The 21,105-nt window shown below is 47.5% G+C and overlaps 1 protein-coding gene across 6 annotated transcripts in view; it reads left to right on the top strand.

Moving 5' to 3' along the window:
- Nucleotides 1-21,105, top strand: part of atp8a2 (ATPase phospholipid transporting 8A2) — a 58,703-nt gene that overhangs the window by 22,810 nt on the left and 14,788 nt on the right. For 5 of the 6 annotated variants that reach the window (XM_030349561.1, XM_030349560.1, XM_030349558.1 and 2 more), the window contains 10 exons: nucleotides 240-284; nucleotides 501-573; nucleotides 693-881; nucleotides 1,268-1,317; nucleotides 3,876-3,945; nucleotides 4,024-4,108; nucleotides 4,671-4,810; nucleotides 6,359-6,497; nucleotides 7,687-7,751; nucleotides 17,963-18,135. In XM_030349561.1, the coding sequence (XP_030205421.1) occupies nucleotides 240-284; nucleotides 501-573; nucleotides 693-881; nucleotides 1,268-1,317; nucleotides 3,876-3,945; nucleotides 4,024-4,108; nucleotides 4,671-4,810; nucleotides 6,359-6,497; nucleotides 7,687-7,751; nucleotides 17,963-18,135 (1,029 nt within the window). The remainder of the gene's footprint in view (nucleotides 1-239; nucleotides 285-500; nucleotides 574-692; nucleotides 882-1,267; nucleotides 1,318-3,875; nucleotides 3,946-4,023; nucleotides 4,109-4,670; nucleotides 4,811-6,358; nucleotides 6,498-7,686; nucleotides 7,752-17,962; nucleotides 18,136-21,105) is intronic. The other variant, XM_030349559.1, reaches the window with a different exon arrangement.

Genomic DNA, 21,105 nt, shown 5'->3' with positions numbered 1-21,105 from the left:
TCTTTTTTCTATTCAGTTCCTTTAAAGTAAATGCACCTCCTGCTTTATAATAATATATATAATCCATTAATGTAATAGCTATCAAATTGCCTATTATTTTGACCGATCCTATACTAGACCTGTTGCATGATTTAACGATCCATCGAGTAGATGTGTCCTCTGCTTTGCTTGGATGTGAACAGAGCTAATCAACTTATCTCCTGATTGATTTATTCTGCCCTAAACCCTCCACGCCTCAGACACTTCCCTGATCTAGAATGTGATCGTTCAATGGAGGACTTCAGGTCAGTGTGCCCTGCTCTCCTCCTCTATTCCCACCTGTTCACTGCTACACATATCAACTGTTCTGCTCTGAGTTTGGAGCTCTGCTAATAGTTCAACTTTCCCGATGTCTCAGTAGTGCTTTGTTTCTATCAGTCTTTTCTGGACGCCTGAAAAGTCCTCGTGGTAACTGGTAGATATTATGCTGTTGTATTTTATGATCTTCTCTCTTCTCTCAGCCAACTTCCAGCCAGTAGCAATAACTCCACGGAGTTTGATGACCCCGCCCTGATCCAAAACATTGAGAACCACGTAGGTCCTTGGGATTGTCCCTTTTAGTTTTTTTTTTATTCAATTTCAGTTTTACAAATCAGTCAACTGATTGGCATGCATCCATTTTGATTGGTGTGTGTGCGTGTGTGTGCGTCCAGCCCACCTCCTCTCAGATCTGTGAGTTCCTGACCATGATGTCGGTGTGCCACACGGTGGTCCCAGAGCGGGACCAGGAGACCCTCATCTACCAGGCCTCCTCCCCCGACGAGGGGGCGCTGGTCAAGGGGGCCAAGGGCCTGGGCTTCGTGTTCACGGGCCGCACCCCCGACTCCGTCATCATCGACGCGGTGCGTTATGTTTGTGATGGGCTTTGGTCTCGGGGACTGACTTTCACGGCCACACTTTGGTCTTTTCACCTGCCAGTAGGGAAATGTTCTGCCTATACCATTGTTTAATAAATTGGTCAAATCCATCCCATATTGGCTGCTGGCAGGAGTTTGTTTTGGTCAATAAGTTCTGTGTATTTATATTGGATCTGTTTCTATGTCTTGGTATGTGACCCTGTTTGTGACCGTATGCGTGTTCTCATGTAGTTCATGTCTTTCTATAGGTCTAATATTTCTGCATGATCAATGTACATCCATGTTTCTTTTTGTTCACCACTGTTGGTGGCGTGTGAGGGCGTAGTGCTCGTGTTCAGCTTCACTGAGAGGTCTTCTTCTGTTCTCCACAGAGAGGGAAGGCGCAGACCTACGAGCTCCTCAACGTGTTGGAGTTTTCCAGGTAACCTGACCTACATTTCAAATATGTGCCAGACATGCAGAGGAATCAAAATTGTATTTATCTCCGACCCACGTTGCAATAACCTCGTTTTATTTTTAAACAAAATTAAAAGCATTTTAATGAGCAAGCATTTTTACATGATCTTTATAATAGTGATTTGTACCGCATCTGGGAGTGTTTTAAAACTACTTTCATTCAGTTCATTGACAAACATGCCCCCCTGAGAAGATACAGAGTCTGTGGAAAAGACAACCCATGGTTTGATGAAAACATAGCGAATCTTATTAGACAGGTAGACAGTGCTTGGACCAAGGCTAAACGATGCAATGATCCCGGGTCCTGGAATAACTACAGAGCATTGCGAAATAAGTGTACAAAGTTAGTTAAAGCTGCTAAAAGTGACCATTATTTAAATATATTAAATGAAAATCTAAATGACCCTCGTAAAGTTTGGCAGTTGGTGAAATCCAAAGAGGGGACTGTAGAAACACCAGCTCTCCCTGATGTGTTAAAAATAAATCAATGTGAGATTAAAGGCAAAAACAATATAATCCATGCATTTATTGATCATTTTACTAATGCAGCAACAATCCCATCTTCCAGTATCTGAAAGACCTGTAATGCTACAAAGTATAATATCTTCAAGTTGCTTTAATTGTACTACTATTACACCTTCCATCCCTCAATTCTTAACAATTATCGCCACATTTCTAGGTTGCCAGTAACAGCTAAAATATTTGAATCTCTAGTAAATGAGCAGCTTAAACATTATTTGTCAAAAAATAGTATCTTAAAGGAGACATATTATGGTGTTTTCCCAACAAGTAAACATAGTATATGAGTTCCAGAAAACATGTTTTTGAAGCTGTTTGCTTGAATTAGCTTTTAGGAAAAAAAAATCGGGCCTACTGCTATTCCCCTCTGTTTCAGTCCTTTCAGAATGGGCTGATTCTGGTGTCTGTAGCTTTAATGCAAATGAGCTGCTGCCCATTGACCAATGAGCTGTAAGAGTGAACCACAGCATGGAGGAGAAGTGATTGTTGCCGTTTGCGGACTCCTGGAGCTCTATATCTATATAATATAAAATAATAATCATAATCATAATAATTATATAATATAAAGGTATTTATATTATATCACATCTAATATCACGGCCAAAAGCTATCTGCGGCTCGTATGATATTATGAATCAAAAAGACTGTGTCTGGAGTCTCTGGTACTTCCACAAGACTCATAGTGGGGGTTATCACGGCCATGGTTGAGGAAGATTGGGGGAAAGGAACTTTGGCCTTGACTCTGAAGTCCATATTGCGACATGCCGGAGCTGCCGGACTCCCCGCCAGAGCTGCCGGATTGCTGCCAAAACTTCGGCGGCAATCCGGTATCTACAGACTGCCTTCAGTTTATTCCTAACTTCCTTAGTTAACTTTAGACTAGTTTTAATACTAAAAAGACAAAATGCATGAATTTTACGCGTTCCCACTAATCTCTTACTAATATTGAAATCTCAACTGATGATGGCACCCTGTAAGAAAGGGTAGAAACGTACAAATAATTAGGGATCCGGCTTGATGAGAACTTGAACTATGAAACACGCATCGATAATCTTCTTAAAAAGCTTAGACCAAAGTAAAGTTGAACTGAAACTTTTGTGCCAGGTTAATGGTGGTCCAAAGTATCTTTCTACCTATTTTAGACTGGTGATGTATTATATGCATAGTCCCGTTTCTTTCTTCTTTTTTTAAGTTGGATGTAGTGTATCATGCAGCGTTACATTTTGTGACAGGCAAAAGCAAGAACACACTACTGCAAATTGTATGAAATGGTCAAATGGACATCACTGTCACTCTGGAGGAAAAGCCATGTTCTCATTTTTATTGCTAAAGCATTGGTTGTTAAACTTCCACCCTACATTTGTAGTCTGTTAACACGCCACACCAGTGCTTATAGCTCTAGGTCAGTAAACATTCCTGCTATGCGTACAGAACTAGGTAAGACTTCCTTCTGCTCATTTGCGCCATACGCCTGGGATGACTTTCAGAAAATGATAGATCTGAATTCATTGCCCTCAGATGTTTTTAAAAATCTCCTAAAAACAACTTTAATAGAACAGTGTCACTGTTCCTAGCTTTAATCTGTCTCATTTACACAATTAAATGTATTCTTGTCTGTGGTCTCTGTCATCTCTGTACTGTAACTTGACTGGTCGGCTATTTTGGCCTGGAAGACGAGCTATTATATCTCAATGGGACCTTTGTGGATAAATAAAGGTCCAAAAAATAAAATAATTTAAGTAATATTGACAATAAATAAATTCGAAGAAGGCAAAACAAAACGGTATTTATAAAAATAAAAATAAATCAATTGAAATGTGCAATATGAGGAACATTATTTACAATATGTGCAAGATGCAGTAACCTGAAGAAAGGAAAAGTGTACTTTTGTAGGGCATTTCAATGTATAAATAGGTGTGCATACCCACACCTATCCATCCCTCAGCAGCCATGCACGACGTCTGCCGTGTCTGAGACCTTCTGCTCGTCTGTTTGTCCCCACAGTAACCGCAAGCGCATGTCAGTGGTGGTGAGGACCCCCAGCGGGAAGCTCCGCCTCTACTGCAAAGGAGCCGTACGTGTGCCCGACTAGAACACCTGCCTCATACCCTCAGGGTACCTCTGTTCTCGTTGATCATTGTTGTTTCTCCAGGATAACGTGATCTTCGAGCGGCTGACCGAAGCATCACAGTACAAGGAGCTGACTGTGGCCCACCTGGAACAGTTTGCTACTGAAGGTAGGAGGGAGCTAGAGACTAGGAAGGAGGGAAGCTAGAATAGTACCTCAGACATACAAGCTCTTGCCTCCCCCGCAACATTTCTTCAATACTTGTTGCATACATTTTTAATGGCATGGGATATTTTATAGTACATGATGCCTTGTTTATTTGTGTGAAAATTATTGGTATTAAAAGTCCTGTTATTAAAATACTAAAATGATTACGATCATGCCTGATACGTGGAACCAAAAGGTCGGTCGCATTTTCCTTTTCTGCTCTGTTTAGAAAATCTGTTGTTTCCCAGGCAGGTCCCCCTGTGAGGACCAGCTACCCTGAAGGCCTTTTCTGGGGTCTAGAGGACTCTGAGCTGGGCTTACTGCTGCCTAACCCTGTTCTCCATGCAGACAGCTAGTCTCTTCTCAATGAAACACCCTAGTCCTGTACAGCGTTGCCAGATTGGGCCGGATTTCCTGCCCAATCTGGCCCAATCTGGCAACACTGTATGTTCCCCTTGGAGACGTAAAAAATAGATCAGGTTTTCTAAGAGTGTTTTCTGAGTCATCCTCCTCCTCCTCTCCAGGCCTGAGGACCCTGTGTTTTGCCTATGTGGACCTGGAGGTGTCTGCGTACCAGGAGTGGCTGAAGGAGTACACACGCATCAGCACCGTGATCAAGGACCGCGCCCAGAAGCTGGAGGAGTGCTACGAGCTGCTGGAGAAGGTATGAACGGCCAGGGGGACCCAGACTGGGGCTCTGGGTTTATTGGAACCTAGTGGACCCCAGACTGGGGCTCTGGGTTTAGTGGAACCCAGACTGGGGCTCTGGGTTTAGTGGAACCCGGACACAGGGCTCTGGGTTTAGTGGACCCTAGTGGACCCCAGACTGGAGCTGTTGGTTTGAAGCCCTCTGTCTACAGTCTGTCCCCTGGCGAGATGCCTGTCCCCTACCCCTCATAACGACATGCACCAACATGGAAGACATTCAATGTAGGTCGCTCTGGGAGAAATCTGTAAGAAATCTGCAAAACTGACCTAATGGAATGAGGACTTTTCCTCTGCGGTCATAGTCTGTGAAGTTCCCTTTTCCTTCTCATCTGCCTCAGCGTGTTAAGCCCTACTCCCTCTAGAGTGCTTAGAAGTGGAGTGAGTTCAAAGATGTGGCTTTAGCAAATCCGAAGCAGTTCATGACACGTTAAAAAGCTCCCTCCTAAGTGGCTAAGGTGATTATCAACCTGGTTTTGGGGTTTCCGTCATGTTCCACATCCAGCCAGCAGGGGGCGGAGTGTCCCAGCCTCTGCTCTGGGAGCCCCACACTGTGCTGCTCTTAGTAGTCATCTTGGGGGGAAACTACACGAAGGACTAAGGGCTCTGTCCCACAGTGGGGATGAGTGTGGAATGCCACTGTTGTTTTGTACACACCGGTAGCAGAGCTCAAGTAAACAAAGAGAGGGAGAGGTAGGAAAGGAACCAGAGAGGGGGTTTCAGAGTGGCTCATGAACCCACAGCAATAACGGGAACATGAAGGATTGAGTTAGAGAATAGTGTCTTTAGTTCAATGTGTGGAGAAGTTTAGAGTGAGTATAGGACTAGGAAAAATAATCTGAGGGGGGGGGGCTGCAGACTGTTAAACCACAAGGCTAATTACCGGCACTAGCCTGCCAAGGTCCTCATAAAACGTGCAGTCAACAGCACCGCACTGTTACCTTGTGTATCAGTGTGTTTGTGTGTGTGTGTGTAAACGCATCCATCTGTAGCTTTGTGTGTCTGCTGGTGTTCCTGGGAGCCTAATGGGGGTTACATGTGTGTTTTTAAAATGCCAAACAAATTGAAGGAAGTGCATGGGAGGGGGGGGGGCACTAGACACAGAGGCCCCAGCATCGCTGGGATTAAAAACGCTATCAGCTGAGTTGATGGCTGTGACTCTGTCCTGCGTCGAAGATTAGCAGGCACACACATGATGTTATCTGATTCACCTTAATAAGGTTCTGCCTTGTTAGGGAGTTGTTGTCTCTTCAGTGAATGTTTAAATCAATAGGTTGAATTCATTTTGATGCTGTTGTTGAAGTCCCTTACTTATTGCAATCAGGGCAATCTCTTACTGTGTGTGTGTGTGTGTGTGTGTGTGTGTGTGTGTGTGTGTGTGTGTGTGTGTGTGTGTGTGTGTGTGTGTGTGTGTGTGTGTGTGTGTGTGTGTGTGTGTGTGTGTGTGTGTGTGTGTGTCCGTCCCGTCTCTCTCTCCCACTCTGTCTTTGTGCCCCTCGACCCCCAGAACCTGCTGCTGCTGGGGGCCACGGCCATCGAGGACCGGCTGCAGGCCGGGGTCCCGGAGACCATCGCCACCCTGATGAGGGCCGACATCAAGATCTGGGTGCTGACCGGAGACAAGCAGGAGACGGCCATCAACATAGGTGAGGACTGAGGGCCATAGGGGAGGACTGAGGGCCATAGGGGAAGACTGAGGGTCATAGGGGAGGACTGAGGGCCATAGGGGAGGACTGAGGGCCATAGGGGAGGACTGAGGGCCATAGGGGAGGACTGAGGGACATGGGGGTGGGGGGGGGGGACTGAGGGACATAGGGGAGGACTGAGGGCCACAGGGGAGGACTGAGGGCCACAGGGGAGGACTGAGGGCCACGGGGGAGGACTGAGGGCCACAGGGGAGAACTGAGGGCCATAGGGGAGGACTGGGGGACATGGGGGTGGGGGGGGGGGGGACTGAGGGACATAGGGGAGGACTGAGGGCCATAGGGGAGGACTGAGGGCCATAGGGGAGGAGGACTTGGGGCCATAGGGGAGGACTGAGGGCCACAGGGGAGGACTGAGGGCCACAGGGGAGGACTGAGGGCCACAGGGGGGGACTGAGGGCCATAGGGGAGGACTGAGGGACATAGGGGATGAGGACTTGGGGACATAGGGGAGGACTGAGGGCCATAGGGTGAAGAGGACTTGATATGTGCAGTAGACTAAAGCTACAATACTTGCTCAACATCTGGTAGTAATGGAGGAAATCCAAGGTGTCAGGAATAGGATGTAGCGGGACGTTAGATGTTCTCAAACCCAACATCAGTGAATAGGTTCCCTTCTAGCGGCCTTTATTTGTTTTAGTACATCGTGTTCCCAGAAACTCTATCTGTGTTGGTTCGATTTTAGTAAATATCAATAATTCACTAGATATTTATCATCTGAAGGGTTGAATTCAGAGGGAGTAATGTGTGAATCGGTGAAACAGGGGGATGAATATAGAACAGGGGGAGGGGGTGGGGGGGTAGAATAACCCAGGAAGCACTAATATGGACACAGGAAGCAGAACGCTGTTCACACTCACTTATAGCTGCACGTTGCCGTGGGAAACGGCCCCTAAAGCGCTTGTGTAACCTCACTCATGCCTGGGGCCCTGCTACCTTTTTATCACGTGTGTTGTTGTTGTTTTTTCGCTAAACCATGAGTGACTCCAATCCTGGTCCTAAGCCCCGCCCCCACTGACCACACACACACACACACACACACACACACACACACACACACACACACACACACACACACACACACACACACACACACACACACAGTCTCTGACGGCAGCTCTTTGTGTATCAGGTTACTCCTGTCGCCTGGTGACACATGGCATGTCCCTCATCATCGTCAATGAGGACTCTCTGGATGTGAGTACAAACACACACACACACACTGTACAATACAGTAAGGAGAGGGAAGTGTGTGAGAAAGGGGTTTTCTCGGGGGGGAATGACTTAAGTGTGGGAGGGGGGGGGGATTGGTCTGCAGGAGGTTACCGTGGGAACCAGGGTGTGGTGCTCTCCCCAGATTGGTGGGTGGGACTCTTTGTCTGTGCACAGGTGGAGGTAATTACAGTGTCTGGTGTCCTCTAGGAGAAAGGGATGAAAGGAGACGGAAACTACTGCCACTATCAATTCTCTTTCTTTCTTTCTTTCTTTTTTCTTTCTTTCTTTCTTTCTTTTAAATGTTGTACTGGTTGTGCCTCATATGTCAGTCTTAAGCATATAATATAATATATTTGTCGTAGGGGATGGGTAACCTAGCGATTGTAAGTGCTTGGCACTTGGTTCTGTGAACATCCTTACTGTACCGACAGAGATGTATTGTTTCACCTTCTGACAAATGTTCTGATTGTAATTTGCTTTGGATGAAAGCATCTGCTTATCCCCTAAATGTAAATATAAATATAAAGCACACACACATCCATTTGATTCAAACTATGGGCCTAAATGTAAGTAGAACAATATGTCTGCCTCTGCCTCCTGGTTAAGTCGATGCTGTGTGTGAGAGTAAGTGAGTTAGGGTCTCTGCCTACTTCACACATCCCTGCTCCTCTATGTGGATTGATTACTGTCATGTGAGAACACACACACACACAAACATACACAACCCCTCAAAGGCATGCACACACATTGCTTGCTCTGTTTTACATGGCTTATTTATCTAGGAGTAAAAGGCGAATCGTGTTTATGAAATGTGAGTGCAGCTACGTGGCCCATGTTAATCTACCAAGGCGTGTGTGTGTGTGTGTGTGTGTGTGTGTGTGTGTGTGTGTGTGTGTGTGTGTGTGTGTGTGTGTGTGTGTGTGTGTGTGTGTGTGTGTGTGTGTGTGTGTGTGTGTGTGTGTGTGTGTGTGTGTGTGTGTCAGTCACCACAGCTGATTGACACCCGACCTGATCCCTACATTAGCTTAGACTGCCATTCATTTGTTTTACCAAAATGCCTGCAAAGCTTTGACTGTTGGAAAAAGGCTGGTTCTGCTCTATATAAATTAACAATAACAATGTTGAAGCTTGAATTTAATTTGAGTTATTGGACCAAAAATAAAAAATGGACATAAAAAGGAAAAAATCCTGACTAATGGAATGATCTAGGCCGATAGCTATGTAGAACCAAGCTGAAGCTGTTGGAGAAGAGGTGGAGCTTTAGCCTCTAAACACCCCTTATAGTATAGGCTAGAGTCATGCAGTCATTCACTGTGTAGGACAGGCTAGAGTCATGCAGTCATTCAACTGCAGGCAGGCTAAAGTCATGCAGAGATTCACTGTATAGTATAGGCTAGAGTCGTGCAGTCATTCACTGTATCGTATAGGCTAGAGTCATGCAGTCATTCACTGTGTATAGGACAGGCTAGAGTCATGCAGTCATTCACTGTGTATAGGACAGGCTAGAGCCATGCAGTCATTCACTGTGTATATGACAGGCTAGAGTCATGCAGTCATTCACTGTGTATAGCACAGGCTAGAGTCATGCAGTCATTCACTGTGTATAGGACAGGCTAGAGTCATGCAGTCATTCACTGTGTATAGGACAGGCTAGAGTCATGAAGTCATTCACCTGTATGACAGGCTAGACTCATGCAGTCATTCTTGGCCAACCGGTTCACTGGTTCCTGTCCACATACTGACACGAGACCCCCGGTTGGGAGCCGGCAGCATGTCGAAGTTAAGTCAGACATTGTGCAACAAGACTCAGGGTTTGAACACTAAACACTGGGTTAACTTGGTCAGTGGTTTGGACTCCTGACCAGTATGGTGAGGCCCAGTCTAATGCACTGGTCAGCCCAATAAAGGTTTTGGCGAGACACTCACTTTGTTCTTTTCTTACTGTTGATACTTTTTGAAAAATAAGAACTTGTAAAAAAGTATGACAAAGTGATTCTTGTGATCGGATTCAAACAGTTTAAAACAACGGTTTTACGCTTAAATGTATGAAATGTAAAGAGTGGGTGTGGGGCTTTGGGCGGGTAGGCTTGTGCTTGGCCCAGATGAAAGCAAAGCCGCCTTTACGAGTGAAACTTATCTTATGTCCAACTTAAAATACCTTCCCCAGATATAACACAGATCCGTGTGCATGTGTGCATGCGAGGTGGATGTCCTGATGAGCTATTGAAGGACCTGGATCGTGTTTCCTTATCAACTTCTCACCTCCAGATCAACCTTTGAACCGTTTCTATTCATCTCCTCGTTTCCATTCCTTTGAGTGGAAACCTGTCCTCCTTCTTGTCAGTTCTCGCTCGCTCTTTCTCTCTCTCTCATATACATGCTTCTTCTGTTGTCCCTCTCTCGCCTCCATCATGCCCTCCCCACCCCACGCCCTCCACGTCTGTCAGCACCCTTCCTATGCACAGGAAGAGAAGTTAGCCGGCGTGTATATTTATATCCGTTAAGTGTGTGTGTGTGTGTGTGTGTGTGTGTGTGTGTGTGTGTGTGTGTGTGTGTGTGTGTACTCCTTCTATACACAGTAGAAGGAGATGGGGGTGTTAGGGGCACCGAAGATGACGCACAGATAGAGAACGAAACAGACGGCACATAGATGGAAAAACTCAGAGAGTCACACACTCAGAGAGATACACACTCAGAGAGAGATGGAGAGGCAGGGAGAGTCATAGATGGAGAGGAAGAAACCGAGAGGAAGACAGAGAAAAGGATTCAGATGATTGAAGAGATTCATAGTGGCAGGGAGAGGGGGACGAGGAGCAGGTCTATAGTGGCAGGGAGAGGGGGACGAGGAGCAGGTCTATAGTGGCAGGGAGAGGGGGACGAGGAGCAGGTCTATAGTGGAAGGGAGAGGGGGACGAGGAGCAGGTCTATAGTGGCAGGGAGAGGGGGACGAGGAGCAGGTCTATAGTGGAAGGGAGAGGGGGACGAGGAGCAGGTCTATAGTGGCAGGGAGAGGGGGACAAGGAGCAGGTCTATAGTGGAAGGGAGAGGGGGACGAGGAGCAGGTCTATAGTGGCAGGGAGAGGGGGACGAGGAGCAGGTCTATAGTGGCAGGGAGAGGGGGACGAGGAGAAGGTCTATAGTGGCAGGGAGAGGGGGACGAGGAGCAGGTCTATAGTGGCAGGGAGAGGGGGACGAGGAGCAGGTCTATAGTGGAAGGGAGAGGGGGACGAGGAGCAGGTCTATAGTGGCAGGGAGAGGGGGACGAGGAGCAGGTCTATAGTGGCAGGGAGAGGGGGACGAGGAGCAGGTCTATAGTGGCAGGGAGAGGGGGACGAGGAGCAGGTCTATAGTGGCAGGGAGAGGGGGACGAGGAGCAGGTCTGCAGTGTCGGGGCTCTGGGGGCTTTAAGGGGTAATCTGATCCTTTGGGCGCCCCTCCTCGTCAAAACGAAGAGTGTGAGCGTTGGCTCCTGGGTAAACGACCTGGGACGCTGTGACGGTTACGTGCTCCATATGTCCTCTTCAGACCACATGCCAGAAACAGACAGACACCAAACAGACAGACAGACACCACACAGACAGACAGACAGACACCACACAGACAGACAGACAGACAGACACCACACAGACAGACAGACAGACGCCACACAGACAGACAGACAGACACCACACAGACAGACAGACAGACACCACACAGACAGACAGACACCACACAGACAGACAGACACCACACAGACAGACAGACACCACACAGACAGACAGACACCACACAGACAGACAGACACCACACAGACAGACAGACAGACACCACACAGACAGACAGACACCACACAGACAGACAGACAGACGCCACACAGACAGACAGACAGACACCACACAGACAGACAGACACCACACAGACAGACAGACACCACAGAGACAGACAGACACCACACAGACAGACAGACACCACAGAGACACACACACACACACACACACACACACACACACACACACACACACACACACACACACACACACACACACACACACACACACACACACACACACTCTGACACCAACACACACACACTCTGACACCAACACACACTGAGTCAGTCACATTCTAATATAATTACTTACTTTAGAAAGAAATTAGAATGTATTAGGTGAAGTCAGAGCTCACACTGGCACATGAAACACGTATATCAACAGGCTCCAACCAGCAGAAACCAATATGTTCTGCCTCCTCCATCATAGAGGGCCACAAACACACACAAACAGACAGACAGACAGACAGACAGAGTATGTTGAAACATGATATTTTTCTCTTTCTGGACATGATAGACCAACGCACATGTAGGTCAGGGCAATCGACTTGATAGTCATCTGTCTTTTCCCACAAGCCCCCTGTGTTGTCGTTCCAATGCCTGTATCACAGCACTTAAGCAAACATCCTCCCTCCTGTGTTCATTAATCATCCACTCGCACGTGCACAGAATTACAGCCACTACGAGCCAGTCCCATAATGAGCTTTCCACAAATGTGCCGTTTTTTAGAGGCGGGTCAAGGTGGAGGGTGGGGGTGTGGCCCTGAGCAGCTTTCGGCCACGATACCATGCGCTCTGTTTACAGTGGATGTAACGCAATGGCGAGGCGCACACAGCTTTTGGCCGTGTTCTGTAAATATTCTAGAACACTCCGTGTGCTCCGGGGCGAGTCCTGGAGCTCTATATCTAAATAATATCAAATAATACATAGATATCTATATCATATGATATATATTATCACGGCCAAAAGCTGTGTGCGCCTCCAGACGATATTATGAATCTCAACCGACTGCGACGGGTTCTCCGACGTCTCTGGTTCTTCCACTTCAATCTGAATTTTCATGCCAGGGGCCTTTAAAAACATTGACGTGTATGAAAATAATCATAAAGAATCACATACATGCTCATCGGTTGCATAAAAAGCAGACTGGTCCATCTGCTTTTTAAAACCATAAGCACGTGGTAAGACTACACATGTGTGTGAGAGCGATGACAGAGGGGATGTGGATGTTTGCACAGATGTGCAGGCTGATAATTACACAGCGTAGGACATCGTAGGAGTGGTGATGGAATCTGCACTTCAGATGTGAACACGTCTCCATCTGTGATGATACATGTACAGAAGCCTCCGCTATCGCTCTTGTTCTCTCTCACTCTCTCTCGTTTGTTTTCTCTCTCCCCCTTTGTCTCTCCTTTCTCTCCTTCCCTCCCATCTCCCTGGCTCTCTTCTCTGCTATTTATCTTTTAAATGCCCTTAATCTTTTACTCTTTCTCTGATTCATTCTGCTTAACCCCTTCCTCTTCCTCCCTTCTTCCTCCTCATCTCCTTCCTTCCTTCTAGCCTTATGCCCTTGTACCTTGCCAGCCCCCCACCACCTGTGTGTGTGTGTGTGTGTGTGTGTGTGTGTGTGTGTGTGTGTGTGTGTGTGTGTGTGTGTGTGTGTGTGTGTGTGTGTGTGTGTGTGTGTGTGTGTGTGTGTGTGTGTGTGTGTTGGGATGAGAGAAAGTGACCTGTGAGATCTCACCTACTTCCCCCGCCCAACCCCTTCACCCCCAACCTCACCCAATGGTTCTGTCTGTGTGTGTGCACAGATTTTACTGCATACACATGAAACTGTATTCATAGGACCGTCTTAAGTTTGTATTCTTATGTCCGACTTTCCCAGAAGCAAACAAAAAATAACATTTTTGTTGGAACCAGAAATGTCTACGAGTGAGATTCTGATAAATGGCAAAACCAATCCTTGATTGCGTTAGTGTTTTTTTTCTTTCTAAATGTGGTCTATAATACCGTGAGATTTCTTAGTTCTGTGTCCCCTGACTAGGTTCTATTTGTGTTCATTCGTGGCTGTCTTATGTCAGGACACATCCAGCATTCAGCGTTGGCTTTCATCTGAAGACCATGGATTAACTGGAGCTTGTGGTGGCTAACTTCCTGCGCTAACTAGTAGTTACCTTCCTTTAGCTCAGGTTTAGGATTTGGTCGACTTAAGCAAAGGTTATTACCCTCCCTAGGTTCCCCTAAGTAAGCTTAAATATATAGTTCCACACTGATCAGTGCTGTACTCCGATCAGTGCTCAGCTCCGGAGCCATGTTGGTGGTAGTTGAGGAATGTGTGTTTGGTCGTGATAAGGAGTGTGTGTGCTCCTCTTGAGTTTAGTTTGGGGCAGGTTATTAAACAGGTCAATAGCTTGCGGTCTATAACTGTATCATTGTATGGTGCCACAGAGGAGGGCCGTCATGGAGACCTTTTAAACCCAGAGATCTCACACCCAGTGTTAGTGTAATGCCGGTCTAGCTTTCTCCCTGTTTATTAACATGGTTAGCAGGCCAGGCCATATGGAGTGTCTTTCCTCTGTCCTGGGATGAGGACAGAATAAACAGTGTTTCACTAGCGTCGGTGGCTTCCCTACTCAGCCCCTTCCACCCCCTCCAAGCCCCTGGTGCCAACGGCCAGTGTTGCCAGATTGTGCCACATATCCTGGCCAATCTGGCAACCCTTGCTGCAGCGCATTTGTTGGGCAATCTGCCCAAATTTGGCAACACTGGCCATGGCAACATGCATGCACTAGAGCTTATTTTTCTCACACGCGTACGCGAACGTACGCTCACACATGGCCTAGTGTTGGTTTCCCTCTCCGTGACTACGCTGTGATCAGTCTGAAATCCGTTCATTCTGTTTTGGTTTTCCTTCTTCCTCCTGTTTTGGAAAAGGTGAATGCAAACGGCGTTCCAGAGTCAGAGCAGAACACACACACACGACCCGTGTCGCACAACAAGAGGACCTTCTCTTTCTTTTTTTAAGGGGGAAGGGGGGCGGGGTTGGGTATGGCATGTATGCAACGCTGTCAACAGTAAAGAGTGTGCATTGTTCCTGTGTGTGTGTGTGTCTGCGTCTCTGGACTCGCTGCATACTTCGTTGGGTCATCTGGTGGGGGTCACGGGGTCATTTGAGGTCGACTGCCCCCCGATAATGAAGCATGTCACTTCAGAGGGCTGTGGAGGGAGGTACTATTTTTAGTTGTGTCGGGCGGGTATTGTTCTGTCTTTGTAGGATGCATTCCTTGTCCAAACGTCTGGTATCGTGTCGCTCTACAGTATCGCTATCAACACAGCCTCTCACTGGGGGAACTCCCCCACTGCTGGAGTGGGATTAGAGAGTATACCATTTAGATGACTTATTTGGACATCATTTAAATTACTTATATTTTGCCATATGGTCTGCATGACTGTTACCTAGTCAACTCACTGCCATCCCAATAGGAGCCTGAGTATCGGACTGTCGTGGCTACCATGGCAATGCAAATGCCAACAATCTTGATAGCTCTGAGTCAGAGAGCGGAAGGGAGGTATCTCTAGGTACAGGGAGAATGTATAATTATTATTTTAATATGAATGGAATTATCTAAACAAGGTTAATATCATTTGTATACGATTGTATATTATAGTTATGATATTTCCACGGCAGAGTTTGTGCATGGTTTGTACACGTTCTTCTAACCAGGGCTGGAACAGAGCTGCTGCTGTTGAAGATCCCATACACATTAAGAGTAGAGCCAAACAACTTGGAACGGTTGTTTGCAGTTTTTGATTACTAGACAGGAACAATGCAGTAGTACTTCTCTTCATCTTTACTAGCGTTGACTATAAAGCACCGGACCTCATTGTCGTCTCTTTAACATTGAGCACGTCTGTGAATTATAATGAAATTGCAGTTGATCAAATTGTTTGTGTGTGCAGGCATGCATGTGTGTGTTTGTGCATGTGTGTGTGGTTGTGTGGCCCTCAGTAGTTTACAGCGGCCTGTGTTGCCACATGGTTTCCATTACATCTCTACCATGTTTGTTTTCCCTATTAATCCCCTTTTCCTCTTTTATCAACAAGTACATCACAACTGCCCCAAACGACTGGCCCATAAAACACACACACACACACACACACACACACACACACACACACACACACACACACACACACACACACACACACACACACACACACACACACACACACACACACACACACACACACACACACACACCATTAAAAATAAATGATGGGCTTTCTACCATGCCCTTTTACATTCTGAGTAATTTTTCAGTTAGCATTCCCTCTCTTTTCTTTTTGTTTTCCCCATGGTCAACATTTAAAGAAGCTGCATGTGTGTCTGTCTTGGCGTTATACTAGCTAACGCATGCATGTGTTTCTGTACCATGTAAGCTGCAGACCACGTATATCCCCCACACTCCATGTAAATCCCACACACACTAATCTGCATTCTGGGTGCCTTGGAAAGCCCTGTAAAAAATATATGAAAAATATTATTACTTAACCTAATTTAAGTGTATTTCCTGCTCTAAGAGGGACTGGACCTTAAAGTTAGAGTCTGCAATTAGAAAGTTTCAAACAGAAGTAATCCCAAACCTTGCTTGAGGGCTTGCTCCAAAGTCCTCCTCAAAGACACAGCAGTAGCTGGCTAGCTTCGGCACTGTGTCCGGCCTTGAAGGGTCCGGTCCCGGGCAGCGAGGACCCACGCAGAGCGGCAGGTAGCGGGGGGCAAGGAGTACCCACAGGGAGCCCACAGATACTGCATCCTATGATCTTTTGTCAGAACATTCGATTCGTTCACTTTTGTCAGAACACTCAATTCATTCACTTTTGTCGGGATATGAGGAGAATTTCAACAGATATATTAAAAAGGCTTCTCAAATACATGGCCTACCCTAGCTTAAAGTGTAGGTCAGGTAGTGATTCGGGCCCCTGACCCCAGATGCAGTCTTCACCTGAAGGCTGTAACCAACAACTGGGCTTGATGTCTTCCAGCTGCTCCCTGTGCTTCTGACCTTTGCAACAAATTGGCTTGTGTTTACAAGGTGTGTGTGTGTGTGTGTGTGTGTGTGTGTGTGTGTGTGTGTGTGTGTGTGTGTGTGTGTGTGTGTGTGTGTGTGTGTGTGTGTGTGTGTGTGTGTGTGTGTGTGTGTGCTGATATAAGCCACACTGGGTTACTGCCCGTAGTCTGTTACCCTGAACAAATTAAAGAAATGTGTTGTTATGTTTTCTGTCATGTAAGTGCACCCGTCAGTATGTTTTGTGTTGTTCTGAACAACCCACTACATTATTTTTATGCTAAATCAGCTTATTGTGTGCTGTGACGTTTGCATTGAGGGCTAGTAATGGGACATAATTATACTTTGAGTAAGTAAGTACTTTGACTGTGAACCAGCTTTTGTTTTTGACTCCCACTATGGAGTTTTGACACACTGGTGGAGGGAGTACTGCAATGTACAAACCTGATGAAGGTGAAGGGTAAAGATAAACATAACATAACAATCATATGCATCTTCACTGTAAAGAACTGTTCTGATAGCTTTCACGACTTGTAGAATTGGTGAAAGTAAGGTCATAACAGCGCAGCCAACACGCATAACAAGGAAAGGCAAAATGGAGATGAGATTTAACACAACGGTTTATGCTAATCCCCACAGCTCGATTACAATTATGGCAGATCATCAGGAAAGTATATCAATAAATATGGCGTTACATTTTAATTACCGAGTGCTATCAAAAAGCTAAGTGACCGGAACAAGCCAACTCATTATTGAAGTATATGAGTGACAGTTCAGTTCAGCCAGCCTATATGGTGGTGTTCAGAGCCTTCAGAGTGGTGTTCAGAGTTCAGAGTGTGGTTCAGAGCCTTCAGAGTGGTGTTCAGAGCCTCTATGGAGTTCAGAGCCTCCATCGTGGAGGAGGTGCTCAGAGCCTCCATGGTGGTGGAGGTGCTCAGAGCCTTTTGGATGTGCAGATTGTCCATCTGGGCCATCGTACTACGCTGTGTACATCAGCAGCCTTCAGAGTAAAGCTGATAGGGCCAGGGGCCCTCACTCTGGTATCTAGGGGAGTGAACTGTGCAGGTAGAACTTACAGCCAACGGCCAGGTCCTGGACGTACCAGTACGATGTTTCTAAAATATACATTTTACTAACTAATTATATCTTAATAATTCCATTAAGTTTTCTGGTTCAGGGTCAGGGTGGGGTGGCCGGCGCCCTAGCGCCCTCTATGGGCTCTCTATGGGCCGGCTGCCACTGAGTTTTAGCAGTAGTAATGGAGTTTGATCAAAAGGTTAATCTCACCTATCTCCCGCGTTGGGTTGTGTCCCTCGCAGGCGACCCGGGCCACCCTGACGGACCACTGCACGGCGCTGGGCGACTCGCTGCGCAAGGAGAACGAGCTGGCGCTCATCATCGACGGGCAGACGCTGAAGTACGCGCTCTCCTTCGAGCTGCGCCAGGCCTTCCTCGACCTGGCCCTGTCCTGCAAGGCCGTCATCTGCTGCCGGTAGGAGGCACGCCCCCATACAGGGGACGACGACACACGTCCCACACACATGGTGGGGGGGGACGGGACACGTCCCACACACATGGTGGGGGGGGGGGGGGGGAGACACGTCCCACACACATGGTGGGGGGAGGGGGGGAGACACGTCCCACACATGGGAGGGGGGGGGGGTATGAGACACATCGCACACATAGGGTTGGGGAGTGTGTGCAGGTAGGAGGCACGCGGGGGGGAGACACGCCCCACTCACAAGGGGGCGGGGGGCTGGGCGAGTAAACAGGCTGCTGGCCACTGATTGGCCAGAGAGTGACGCCACTGGACGAGCCGTGTGTAGCCCTGTCGGGGGTAAAGAGGCATCTGAGTAGTCGAGTAGTCTGATGGAATCGGGGACTAACTTGATGCAGGGCCCTTTCATTTGAATGAGGGACCTGGTCCTGACCTGATGGGGGATGGTGATGACACGCACACACGCACGCACGCGCGCGCGCGCAGAGAGAGAGAGAGAGAGAGAGTCACTATTAGAGAGTGACTATGCTTGAGTATAGGTGACAAACATACCCTCTGTTATTGAGCCACTTCCTTTTTGATGTATTTCAGAACACTGCGTCGCACCACTACGCACCTTAACCCTTTCATCTAAGACTCTCAATGAGTATGTTTCATTACAAATGGATCGCACATTATCACCACCTTTCCGGAAAATCGGAATAACAAAATGCTAATCTCCATCTACCACTGTCATGAGAAGACATGTTGGTTCATGGAGAGGCAGAAGGTGGGGCTGATTCTCCGTCAGGTCATTCCAACCTGCTGAAGGACAGACGTCATTTAAAGAGCGCCAGTCGACCCCAACGCTAAGGAGAAAGAACATGGAGACGTTATAGGCTGGGATGTTACTGAAAACATTATCAAACCCCTGTCAATAGGATGCACTACAGGGACGTCCAGGGTATCTGAAGCGACCAGCGAGCTGCAATAAGACTTAAGTCATGGTTTATGTGTCCATCATTTATTCCCATGGATCTGCTGAATCTGTTTCCATGGCACCTTCTTTTTAACCATACAGTTTCATAATGCGCACATGCACCTATCGTTAATCTCTGCACACACACACGCAAGGAAGACCCCCTTCATGTAAGTGCATGTGCACGTGTGTTAGTGCGCGGCACTGGGCCCCTGGGCCCGTGCCGCTGGCCCCAGGTCAGTACACGAGGAGGAGGATAAAAGGCTGGCTGCGGCTAAGGGGGGGGTCCGTTCCATGCCTTTAGCTGCATGGAAATGTCAAAGTCATGACTCACCCACCTTGTTTCTCCCCCTGACCCTGCCACACACACAAAAGTATGAGTGAATGAGCACAACATTACGTTTCAATTCATGCAGAGTGGTCTCCCTTCATAGAATGTTTACCATGCTTGACCTTATTTGGGCATCTTTCCACTCCATGCCAGCTGTGATGTTTAACAAAGGACTTTCCACTCATCCCCTGTGTGTGTGTGTGTGTGTGTGTGTGTGTGTGTGTGTGTGTGTGTGTGTGTGTGTGTGTGTGTGTGTGTGTGTGTGTGTGTGTGTGTGTGTGTGTGTGTGTGTGTGTGTGTGTGTGAGAAAGTAGGGGAGTAATTGACTCTGTCGTGCATAAAAGCCATATCCGGACGCAGGTCTCTGAGGCCTCTCTCTCTCTGTTTCTGGCTCACTCTCTTTCCCTGTAACAGCATGCTGGTGTTTAATGAGCTATGGGAGCTTAGAGTTGCCCTTAATATTCAAACGCAACTGAGGTGTGTGTGTGTAGCTGCTCAATGTCGTCTTACCAATGTACTCCTCTTCATGTTTGAATAATGTTAGTGTGTGTGTGTGTTTGTGCAACGGAGGACTCTGCAGCTCTGTGTTGGGTCTCGCTGTGAAGAGCTGTCATCTCCCCAGCTTTAAGCGGAGAACGAGGGAGGGAGAGTCACCGAGGGAGAGGGAAGGAGAGTCAACGAGAGAGGGGAAGGTTTGGGGAGAGGGAGACGGAAGGAGGGAGATGCGGGGGAGTGATGGAGAAGGAGGGTGATGACGAGAGGGATCCAGGGACAGGGAGGAAGAGTGAAGGAGAGAGAGCGATGATGACGGATTTGTGGTCAGAGACAGACGGACGTGTTCAGTCAGACATGCAACAGGCACACACACACACACACAGCTAGGTACAACACAAATGTCATGGGGCTCATCCAATCCTTCAACACGAGACGGAGCAGCCAAGTCTCTCTGAGGGCTTCCCCCTGCAAGGTGTGTGTGTGTGTGTGTGTGTGTGTGTGTGTGTGTGTGTGTGTGTGTGTGTGTGTGTGTGTGTGTGTGTGTGTGTGTGTGTGTGTGTGTGTGTGTGTGTGTGTGTGTGTGTGTGTGGACCACCCAGCCGTGTGGTCTCAGCTTGACCGAGGTCTTCACATATCCAGCAGACAGACCTGCTTTATGGCCTGGGGGCCTGGTGCCAGCCAGAGTGATGTGTGTGTGTGTGGCTGTATACCTACGGCATGTGTGTGCGTCTCTGGTCGGTGTACACAATTCTGCTGAACCATGAAACGGTAGATAATTTGATTTTGGGACCGTCCTACTCCAAAGGTACAGACGTTGTGTCTGTGTGGCTCCTGACTTGTGCTCCTCTGACTCACACGGCTGAACATCAGCTCATACTGAGCGCTTTTATCACGGGGAGCATCCAAGCTTGAAGGCTGCTCTGCAAGCAGGGAGCACACACCCACCTCTGAACCCTCAGACATCACTCCTCAGGGGCTGTTGAACCTCTGCTTAACACACACGCACACACACACACTCACACTCACACACATCATTCACCCACACACGCACACACACTAGCCATGAGGAAGTGTTTGGAGTTGCTTTCATCCTCAGTAGATAGTATCGTTGTGCAATGCTGACGTGGATGCATTGCTTTTCCCCGGCTTTGTTTTTTCAGACCATTAGGGGAGACATTTC

The sequence above is a fragment of the Gadus morhua genome, chromosome 23 (genome assembly GCF_902167405.1).
Source record: "Gadus morhua chromosome 23, gadMor3.0, whole genome shotgun sequence".
Taxonomy (NCBI): Eukaryota; Metazoa; Chordata; class Actinopteri; order Gadiformes; family Gadidae; genus Gadus; species Gadus morhua.
This window is presented reverse-complemented; position numbering and strand designations above follow the sequence as displayed.